General features: G+C 34.1%; 1 protein-coding gene across 3 annotated transcripts in view; it reads left to right on the top strand.

Moving 5' to 3' along the window:
- PPP4R3B (protein phosphatase 4 regulatory subunit 3B) overlaps window positions 1-11925 on the top strand; it is a 65018-nt gene that overhangs the window by 28987 nt on the left and 24106 nt on the right. For 2 of the 3 annotated variants that reach the window (XM_049651494.1, XM_049651493.1), the window contains exon 7: window positions 1094-1210. The exons of the other annotated variant lie outside the window; for it this stretch is intronic. In XM_049651494.1, coding sequence (XP_049507451.1) covers window positions 1094-1210 — 117 coding nt within the window. The remainder of the gene's footprint in view (window positions 1-1093; window positions 1211-11925) is intronic. 3 annotated transcript variants of the gene reach the window in all.

Genomic DNA, 11925 nt, shown 5'->3' with positions numbered 1-11925 from the left:
TTTCCTTTTTAGACCAGTGAGAGTAGAGTAAGGGCAGACTGGACCAAGGCAGCTCATTCTGCCATATGGGTTAGGGCAGTGGTTCTCATATATATCTGTTTATGATTTTTATCCATTGGTATTGTATGAAAAATTAAAAATATTTATTTCATTTTAAAATGATAAACATAAATAATATAACTTATAAAAATAATTTTTCAGAACAAAACATTTTAGTGGAAGAGTGGCATTTTATTTTTTTTTTTTTTTTTTTTTTTTTTTTGGCAATCTCTTTAACATTTGGTTTAACAGAAGACAGCTAGATTCTCATAGCAACTTCTGCATTTAATTTGTTGTGATATCATACGTCTTATAGCCTCTGGAAAACCCCACTATACTTGTGATATACTGAGAGTGAAAAGGGCTGATAATGCCCTAGGATTATTTATTATTATGAAAATAGTTTTTAATTTCATGTGGTTCCTGAAAAGGGTGTTGGACACCTCACCAGGATTCCCTGGACAACACTTGGAGAACTGCTGCGTTAGGGAATGTGTTCAGAATCACTTGGGAGATTTTGTAACTTACGAGTCATGTATCCTTCATGTTATGGATCAGTACCTTAGAAAACTAAGTTGTGGAAAAAGAGTGAAAATACCCAGTATTTTCAAAAGCATCCTCTATTAGGAGAGTCATAAAAGAATCAGTTACTAAAGAGTACTGGCAAATAAATCCAGGACCAATGATGGATTCTGGAAAGTTATGGAGTCTTAACTAGGTAACATCATTCACATTTTGCATATATTTAAATCGAAAAAAATTTCTGTACAGTATTTGTAAAGTATTTCTTTATAATCCCATGTTGATTCTTACATTTAAATTCCCTGAATATTTATCTTCGTGGTGGTAAAAACTGGCACAAACTAATCATTGAGCTGCTTAAAAGTTTTTTATATTTGTAAAATAAAAGGAAGTATAGGATGGAGAGATTATACATTTTGAATCCAGTACAATGTCTAATTCCAAAAAGTTGGTGTGTATAGATTTGGGAAAGAAAAGGAACACAGCACAGTTTTTGTTAAGTCTCTAAGTAACCTAATTTTCCTTTTATTAGGGCATGGATGATTTGCAAGTTAGATCAGCAGCTACAGATATATTTTCTTATCTAGTAGAGTTTAGTCCATCTATGGTCCGAGAATTTGTAATGCAAGAAGCCCAGCAGAGTGATGATGTAAGTAATAATGCTATGATTATGTGTGAATTACCTGTAGAGTAGTGTTGGCATACTATTGAGAGAAAAGGTTTAACTACAGTCTTAATCTTCAGTGAAGCAAAATAGTAGATTTCTGATCATTTGTGACATTAGCAAGCCCAGAATATGTGGCATTTGATTTATTTTACAAACTGTATTCAAACTCGTATTGAGATAAATATATTACAACAGAATCAAATTATTTAAAAAAGTTCAAGTGCTAATGAGGTATAATTTCAAACCCTTAGCTCAGGCACTTACCTGGTAAAACCAGCAAATTGTTTTCCCTTGTTTAAATGTGTCTTTTTTTTCCCCATGTGAATGAATGTTTAATAATGAGACCAATGTGTTTTCCCACTATGGAAATACTTAAACTTTTCCTTTAAACTGTTTAAGAACGAAATGAACATAGAACTATAATTTAAAGTAGTCTTTCTTATATCAAATACGTTTTAGTATTAAGAAGAAAATGAGTATAATTATGTTCCTTCTTAAAGAAGATTTTGATTCCCATTGTATGATTTCTCATTGCATGAGTTACTTTTGAATTAAAATACAGTTGCTGTTTTGTGTTTAATCTTTTAATTTCTCCTTAGATTTTTACATTCTTTGTTAGATATTTCCAGGGTATTTCTTTTTAAAGTCATTTTATTTTAGAATCAGTTTGAGCTAATGCTACAGTTTTAGGCAGTAGAAGAAAGAGGAAAAAATCTTTAAGTATATTTTAAGGGTTTTTTTTATTAAACCCAAAAGGTGTTAAATCTGACTTTAAAGAAAGTCAGATACCTAGTTTATTAGTTTATAATCTCACTATTGGTATGTGTATCTTAGTGCCAGCTTTACAGAAAGTAACTCTGAAATTAACACTCTTAATTGCTGCATCCTCAGTGATATGCACTGATTAAGGACATCCATCATAAAATCTCTTCAGGCGAAGAGAATAATAAACTAATTTTTAGAATTCTTTACTCTGAAAGTTTTTATTTGTTTTCTTTAGAAATACTTCCTTGTTTATATTTAATTGATGGATGAGACTTAGAGAAGCACTTACTGATTTTTAACTATGAAAAGTCCCTTTCTCAGTTTTTCATGTTGATAGAATCCTAATCTTCAAGGTCTTTCATTTCTCCAAATTTTCTGAGATCTAGCAGTTTAACAGTTTAAAAATGTGTTGCCTCCAAATAGTTGAGTTAGCCCACAAAAGAGGATAGATTTCTCTCTTTTTTTTTTTTCCTTCAAAATTGAGGATTCTACAATTCTACATTGGGTTCCTGGTAACCTTTAAAAAGAGAAGACTTAAACTGTGTATTTGGTGGGCAGTTGATATTTTGATGGCCTTTTAAAATAAATGCACAGCATTCAAACTTTTCTTTCCAGTATTATGGAGCAGATTTGGTTTTAGAACTTGGATTACATATTAAAATATGTGTTGAGACACAGGAAATATTAACATTTTTTACCATAGTCATTATTTCTAAGCTAGAAGGATAGATTTAGTGATAATTGCTGTCTTTTTATTCTGCCACAGATTTCACATATTTTTATGTTAATGCCCTCCGAAACATTTAGTAAAACTTATTTTAGGATATGACTGGGTAAGTAATCCAGCTATTATTCAACCACTTATTTTGGCAGGTATTTGCATTGTATTTCTCACTTAGGAATATATTCATATTGTTAATTTTTTTAGGTATGACAATAGCATTGAGTTTTTTTTTTCTTCTTAAGAGTCCTTATCTTGTAAAGATTTATACTGAAATAATTATATATAAGGAATTTACTTTAAAATAATTCTGGGAGATATAATTTGCCTTAATAAAGTTAAAAATACATAAGCTAATCTCTTAGAATTAACTGTTCAATATTTTATTATTATTTTTTTTTAATGTTTATTTATTTTTGAGAGACAATGTGAGCAGGGGAGGGTCGGTTAAGCGTCCGACTTCAGCCAGGTCACGATCTCGCAGTCTGTGAGTTCGAGCCCCGCGTCAGGCTCTGGGCTGATGGCTCCGAGCCTGGAGCCTGCTTCCGATTCTGTGTCTCCCTCTCTCTCTGCCCCTCCCCCGTTCATGCTCTGTCTCTCTCTGTCCCAAAAATAAATAAAAAACGTTGAAAAAAAATTAAAAAAAAAAAAAAAAAAGAGACATAGAATCTGAAGAGGCTCCAGGCTCTGAGATATCAGCACAGAGCCCGACATGGGGCTTGAACTCACAAGCCGTGAGATCATGACCTGAACCAAAGTTGGACACTTAACCAACTGATCCACCCAGGCGTCCCAGCTGTTCAGTATTTTATATTGAACATAATCATGTTTCTTAAAATTGCATCCATTTTTTAACTTCTTATTTTGAAATAATTTTAAATTTACAGAAAATTTAAAATTCTGTATTAATTCACAATTAATAGTATGAAGAACTCCTATATACACTTCATCCAGGTTCCCCAGTTGTTAATATTTTATCTCTAATTTGCTTTATCATTTTCTTTCCTTGCTTATGTTTATATGTACACATTTACATACAAACATAATTATTTTTCGTTCTAAACCATTGAAGAATAAGGTACAGAAATGATGACACAATGCCTTTTTACCCCTACTTCAGTGTCTATCTATAATATAATTATGTTTATAATGATCAAAATCAAGAAGTTAATATTTTTACGGTGGTATATCTAACTGCAGTCCTAATTCAGATTTTGTCATTATCCCAAAATGTTCATCTTAGCCAAGACAAAAATGAAAACTTTCTGCTCCAGTATTCAGCAATTTGGTTTTATCTAATGTTTCCTCATGATTCGAGTTAGGTTATTTATTTGTGACAGGAATGGTGCAAAAATAATGTTTCCTTCAGTGCATCCCATCAAGAAATTCCCTCAAATTTAAAAACTGAACTTACGGGTATTTTTGTTCAGACTGTTATGCCATTGCACAGACTTAAGGAGTTGGACCATTTAGTTCTGTAGAATTTGAAGAGCTATTTTTGCATTCTTCTAACATGTCAGAATGGATTAAAAGAAGTATTATTTCTCTAATACTTCCAGGCCTTCAAGTTGCAGAACAAATTTCACATGCATTATTTTCTAATAATTCTTACATTCACATTAAAAAAAAATGTTTCCACAATATCCATCAGTTATTTTTATTCTACTTCAGAATAATGTTCCCACTCCTGTCATTCTTTTTTTCTTGTTTACTATATTCATGGAATCTAAGATACATGGATGCTAATATTTTTTTATCTTAACAGAGAGTGCTAGTGGAAAATATTTATTTGACTTTGTCATGGTTGCTACTTGGCTGATAGTGACTGTCTAATACCGTGGATTATAAAATGTATCTCAATATCATACTTTAAAAACCAGTATGTGCTTCTAAGAATAGTGTGAGGTTGAAGTGTGGTAATGAAACAAATGAGGATATCATTTCTCTAAAACTTTGATTTAGAAATTATTAAAACCTTGAAAAAATCTCCCTGAAACCTTGGTTAAATTCACTTAAATGTTGCTATTTAGGTGAAGGATAGCAAAATTTTCTTAAAAGGCCAAAACATAAATATGACTTGGTGGGCCTTATGGGCTCTGTTGCAGACTCAGCCTTGCCGTTGTAGTATGAACTGTCTGTAGATGGTTTGAAAACGAATAGTATAGCTGTATTCTAGTAAATTTTTTACTGTAAAAATTTATTTACAAAGTAGGCAACGAGCAAAGTAGTTTTGTAGTTTGCCAACCCCTGACTTACACCCCTTTCTTAGAATATTGTAGGTCAATGATGGTGGCATTTAGAGGCTGACTCTGATTTGAAGGTTACAAATGCAGAAGTTTCTATGGCAGTGTAAAAAGAAGTAAAAATAAAAAAGAAAAGAAAAGAAAAGAAAAAAAGACCATAGGAATAAGCAGGTTTTAATGGGGAGGGAGTCACTGGGCCCTCTTATTTAAAACTATAAGTTTAAGGGGGAGCAGATTTTAAAAAATGTGTATCTATAAATTTAAGACGGTGTTCTCTTGAATAGATTTTGGTGCTCCAAGATTGATACATACTCACTGGAGTTACTATATAATGGTTTATTTGCGCATCAGGTCATCATTTAGATTTTGAAGAAGGAATTTTCCAGTAGTTTTTTTTTGTTTTTGTTTTTGTTTTGTTTTGTTTTGTTTTACATCTTCATTATTTTGCTGCACTTGTTTGAGCATGAGTTTTTTTTTTTGTTTTTTCCTAGCCTAATAAATGCCATTGTTGGAGAAGCAGGTTTAGGAAAAATGGATTTGTACTCATAGTATTTTAATGCCAGTAAAGAACTCTAGCAGACAGAAACTAGACAATTCAACTCTAGCTGGCTTAAATTTTGAAATAGTCGTCCAGCTTACAGTGATTTTCTGTTCCCTTTGTTCTGCCTTTAGAGAAATAATGGGCCTTGGTGGGAAAGTTAATAAGGGAGAGTTAATAAGGTCACTTAGATAGCTACTTATTGGCTATACCCCAGTTAGAGAGACTGGGTCGTTTGATTCAGCTATTCCTTCTGTTCACCAGGGCTTGCTCTATTGTATTAAGAAATGAAACATGCTGTACAGACAACTTTCTCTATTGTATTAAGAAATGAAACATGCCGTACAGACAACTTACAGTGTTGGTAATACTTTTAGTTAATTGATGAATGTTCAACCATTCATTCTTTTGCCTAGGAGCTATTTGTTCATTGTTTCTGAAAGATACTGTTACTTTTGAGTGGATACAGTCATGTACTGCAGTAGACTAATTTTAATTGTTTACTGAGATGGGTATACCTCTGGAATAAGACTGTCTAGCTGTTCTATACTGCTCTGTGAGACAGAATCTCTAAATCTGTGGTTAATTCTAATATTATAGAAATTGATTTTTACTTAGTTTGGCAGAATCCGGTAATATAATAAAATAATAATAGAACCTAACCTGTATCATAAGGCTTTTTTTTCCCTGTCTCTCAGTGTCTTTCACTGGCTGATGTATTACCACTTGTAGCTTCATATATTTTGTCTAGCTTTTTGTTGTTGTTCCAGGTAAAAGACAAAAATTTAGTTCCTATCACTCCATCTTGACCAAAAGCAGAAGTCTGGTTTTGTTTTTATTTTCAGAGCAAATTTTAGTGCAAAAGTCTGGCCCTTATCACAGAATTGGAAAGTTTGTGGATTCATGTCTCTTCTGTGTTTTCTTTAATAAATTATTTTTGTTTCATTAAAGTGACACAAGGTAGCATTAAAAAATAAACACATCTGACACAAGGATTCAGAAGCCAACTTGTTTTAAGACTTTTCACTGTATGTGGCAATTAGTATTCTTGATTGTGAGAAATTCCCATATTTTGCCATTTTCTCCCCTGCATCTTTTTTTTTTTTTGTCTAAGTGTGATTGTTTTTTTTCCTTTTCTTTAACAATGAAACTGTAATAATCATTTTAAAGAGTACTCTCTAGTTTCTGTGATGATGGAAATGTTGAGACCTGTGACAGAAGAGGAGGATAAGGAATTAATGTATTACTTAAAAATGGCTTTGGCTTCATATATCAGAAAAACCAGGAATGGCATCAGCAAGATGACAGAATAGGAAGTTCCAGGTCTCATCCCCACAATAGAAACCAGTTTAACAACCATTAACAGATAAGAATGCCTCCATGAGACTTCCAGAGTCCAGGTTAAAGGTTGTAGCATTTTAGTGAAGCACGGAAATTAGAAAAGATGCATTGCAAAGAGTAAGAACTGTTTCACTTTACCATTGTCACTTCTCAACATAGCACAGCACCAGAAGAGATCCTCTGGGCCTCTCTGGGGAAAGGGAGAGCAAAGTGAGTGAGAGTCTGACATCCCCAGCCTTTCAGAACATTACCCATGAAGGTCATTTCTTTCATGTCCTACCCAGATTACTGAAGAATCACCCCACAACAGCTAAGAACAAAGAAAAGGAGCAGTGGCTCTCAACATTACCACACAGATGTCAGTAACTGGTCCATTACCCGAGTAATGAACTCCATCAGCTGACCCAGCCAAAATCTCTGGCTAGGCTGACTAGTGAAGAACTTTCCCTGCCAAAGCCAGTCTGCAAAGACTGAAAGAAATAACTACTTCTTTAGATGGGCAGACATCAGTGCAAGATTACAGCAATTAGGGAAACTTGATACCACCAAAGAAACAAAAAAAAGTTATGAATAATGGAAAACTGTGAACTGCCTGACAAATAATTCAAAATAATTGTCATAAAGAAGCTCAGTGAGCTGTAAGAGTACACAGAAAACTAAATGAAATCAGGAAGACAGTACATGAACAAAATGAGAGTTTAGCAAAGACAGAAACTATGAAAACAAAAGAAATTGTACAGCTGAAGAATAATACATTGGCTAAACTGAAAAAAAGTAATCAGCTTCAGCAGCCAACTCAAGCAGATAACAAAAATCATACAACTCAAAGATAAGCCATTTTAAATTATCCAGTCAGAGAACCAAAAGAAAAAAGAATGAAAAATAGTGGAGGAAACTTGTATCAATTGTGGGACACTATAGAGAAATACAGTATACACATTACGGGAACCTCAAAGGAGAAAAGAAAGGCAGAAAGCATATTTAAAGAAATAATGGCTAATACCATCAAGTCAGGGGAGAGATACGGTCATCCAGGTGCATGAAGTTTATATGTCCTCAAATAGATTCAACCCAAAGAAGTCTTCACGAAGGCACGTTACTATAGAACTGTCAAAAGTGATGGAGCAGCAAGACAAAAAAACACCTCTAATCACATACGAGGAAACTCCCTAAGTCTCAGCAAATTTCTCAGCAAAAACCGTGGAAGTCAGGAGAAAGTAAGATGATATATTCAAAGTGCTGAAAGAAAAAACTACTGAGACTACTTCACCTGGCATTACTAGACCTGCCTTACAAGACATGCTACAGAGAGTTCTTTTTTCCCCCCCAGTTTTTGTTTATTTGAGAGAGAGCGTACACATGCACACAACCAGTGGGGGGTGGGGAGAGATGGAGAGAGAAGAGAATCCCAAGCAGGGTCCGTGCTATCAGGTCAAAGCTTGAGATGGGGCTTGATCTCACAAACTTGAGATCGTGACCTGAGCCGAAATCAAGAGTTGAATGGTTAACTGATTGAGCCACCCAGATGCCCCTAAAAGGAGTTGAAATGAAAGAACACTAAACAACTACAAGAAAGCATATGAAAGTGTAAATATCACTGGTGAAGGTAAATATGTAGATAAATACAGAATAAGTAATACTCTATTGTTGTTATATAACAGTTTTAACCCTAGTATGAAAGGTAAAAGACAAAATATTAAGAATAACTATTTATAGTTTATATCTATTTTTAATAGCTACACAATATGGAAAAATAGATTGTGATGTCAATTTCATAGTATGTGGATTGGGAGTAAAAGTGTAGAATTTGTTTGCAATTGCTGGTGAGATGTTAATATTCGAATATGTAAGGAATTCCAGCAATTCAGTAGGGAAAAAATCAACCCAGTTTGAAAACAGGCAAAAGAGCTGAATAGATATTTCTCCAAAGTACACATACATCTTTTAGAATGGCTGTTACCAAAAAATAAAAAGATAAAAAGTCTTCACAAGGATATGGAGAAAGGAGCCTCTTGTATACTGATGATGAGGATATATTGGTGCTGCCATCAGAAAACAGTATGGAAGTTCCTCTAAAAATTAAAGTAGACTACTATATGATCCAGCAATCTTGCTTCTTTATATAAATCCAAAAGATCTTGAAGAGATACCTGCACTCCCATGTTCAGTGCAGCACTATTCACAATAATCAAGATATGTAAGCAACCAAAGTGTCCATCTGCAGATGAATGGATAAAGAAAACTTGTTACACATGTACAGTTGAACATTATTCAGTTTTAACAAAAACAAGAAATCCTGCCATTTTTGACAACTTGGATGAACCCCAGTGAACACTTTGCCAAGTGAAACAAGCCAGACACAGAAGGAAAAATACATGATACACCTTGTATGAGGAATAAAAAATAAACTTGAATCAGAGAGTATAATGGTGCTTGCCAGTGGATGTGGAAGGTATTAATCAAAGGGTATAGAATTTATACAGGATGAGTAAGTCCCAGAGACCTGCACAGCATAGTACCTATAGTTAAGAATATTATATACTTAAAATTTTGCCAAGAGAGTAGATATTATGTTAAATGTTGTGTTTTCATCATACAAAAAAAGAAAACCCAACTTAAAATAGTTTTACTTAATAAAGGTTTTATTTTGTTAATGTCACAATAAGTTGAAAAGCAACTCCCAAGATGCCCTTAGATCCCCATCTCGTTATGCCCAATCACTTTCATCTTCTGAGCCGGTCATTCTCATTTTCTGGTTTTAATGTCTGTTACTTTGAGGTTGTAAGATTACTATTCCACCTCCAGGCAAGAAGAATATGAAAGCAGAGGGCAGAGTAATGGAGAAGGCTAGATAGCTTTTGTGTTTCATTTTAAAGCACTTTCCTGGAGGTTCCACTTAGCAATTCTACTTGGATTTCTTTGGCCAAAACTGAATTATCCTTAGCAATGAAGGATGCTGGGAAATGGTGTTTTAGCTAAGTACATTGCCTCTCTGAACAAAATTTGGGCTCTGCTAACAAAACAGAGAGTAGAGACTAAGTTGGCATCTCCTAGTATCAACTGCAGTCTACCTCTATACCTGCCTAACATTTATATACATTTTTCTTTCCTCATCCACCCTTCCATCAAGGGAGACAAATCAAGTTGCCATTCACTTTTGTATCCAGTGCCACATCCAGAGTATTTGGGTATTACATAGTCCTTCAGGTCCAGATAAGGCTCCTAGTGTTTCAATGACCTATAAACAAAAAGATGATTTATCGCCCCCAACATCAAAACTAAACTGCTTTTGTTTGGAAAAGGGAGAACATACATACAGCAGTCGTTCATTCACAACTGTGATGCATTGGTCCATCAGTTATTTGTTGAATAGCAACAGCTCAGACTTCTTAACCAAACCAGCTGTCTCTGAAGAATCTCCCTTGCCTGTTTTCTTCCAAAGCCTTTCTTCTCTCAGGACATGATCAGCTGTGGCTACATCTGGGATGGGCAGTAGAGGATGCCTTTCTTCCAAGCATCTGTATAATCTTCATAGCTTACTTTCTGTTGGTATGAGTTCTCTGGCCCAGTGGTGGTCTTACGAGATTGAACAGTCATGGACTGTTCTTTATTTTAAAGCTTTCTTGACAGTTAAGCTTCCTCAACTGTTTAGTAGGCTTCCAAACTATTTGCTTCTTATGTATTCTGAAGATCTTAAACCAAGCATATCTTTAAACCTAGAGATTGCAATTTATCTACTGACCTCTGTGCCCTTCCTAGGTGAAGTTTCAGTATCTTAAAACATTCTGAAGATAGCATTCAGTGGTGCATATACCTGTCTCTAGCAGGGAGGTCTTACAGGCCTTTGAGAAAGGCAGTTCTTTTCTTATTTCCTAAAAGGGCTATAGTTCTCTATAGCCATCTGTTTCTCTATGAAATATATAAATTGGCTTTTTTCACCTCCACAAGTCACTAAATTATGCGACTCAGAGTTTGGCATTGATATTGATGGAAGCAGGATTTGTGAGACATTGCATGTAAGAGAGAAGAGCAGAAAGTTTGAAGATTGTTTTAAAATGACATTTCAGTGTATGAGCTATACCATAAGAAGCCTTTCTTGCCACTGTGGTTTCATTTAGATGTAACTTAAATTCATCATTTATGATTTTTGTGTGTGTCAAGTTTTAAATGAATGAATTTATGAAAGAAGATTGTATATAGTTGAGCAAATTATCTGAGGCCCTAATTAACTGGTAGAATCCAATTTGTACATATTGACAGATTTAAAGTAAGTAAATACCATAGCATTGTTCTGAAGAAAGTTTATTAGCTGACACCTTTTTGTAGTATCTTGATATTTTACATGAGTTATGCTTTGCCGATCATATCAGAATAAGAGCAGCAGATTAATGTGTAATCTTTCCTTCTAATTGAAATGAGGCTTGGATCTGAATTTATTAATGTAGGTCTGTGAATTTTATTTCATAATAACTCTGAAGAGATTTTATTCTGTTCCTAATGCCATGACAGTTGATTTATTGGTGTTCAAATTTTGAAACATGGTAGGGGTAGAGTTCTAATTTTGAGCAGTTCAGTTGCTGTGACATGGTTTTGTTGGTTCTTCGCTGAATTTAAGGAATTTTAAGGAACTTTACAGGGAAATATTTTTGGAAATCACAATGTATTAAGATTGAGAGGGGCTAGCAAAACAAAATAATAACAAAAAATGCTTTATACTGAAGATTTCTTTTTATTACTTTACAGAATTCTCCCAATTTAAGTTCATCTTCATTCCACGCAGTTCCCTAGTTCATCTCCTTTAGTTACTACCTTTCTTCCCCCAGTTACAAACATATTCTCAGATCCACTGAGTTTATGTGAAAACTTTTTTCTTTGACATGAACAGTCGCTTTGTATTGTATTTTAATTCCCAAGATTTCTTAAAAATATACGCCAAAAGCAGATTTTGTATCTGCAGGCTGCTTTGTAGTTTCATAATCTAGATGCCAAAGCATGCAACTAATGTAACAACAAATCTGTGTAGTTTTAGATTATTATGTAACACAGTGCACACCCACTTGCTTCCTGTGGAGAGTTGTACTGAGTTTTC

This window comes from Panthera uncia (genome assembly GCF_023721935.1).
Source record: "Panthera uncia isolate 11264 chromosome A3 unlocalized genomic scaffold, Puncia_PCG_1.0 HiC_scaffold_11, whole genome shotgun sequence".
In the NCBI taxonomy this organism is placed as follows: Eukaryota; Metazoa; Chordata; class Mammalia; order Carnivora; family Felidae; genus Panthera; species Panthera uncia.
The sequence above is the reverse complement of the archived record's forward strand: the minus strand, read 5'-3'. Positions and strand labels throughout refer to the sequence as shown.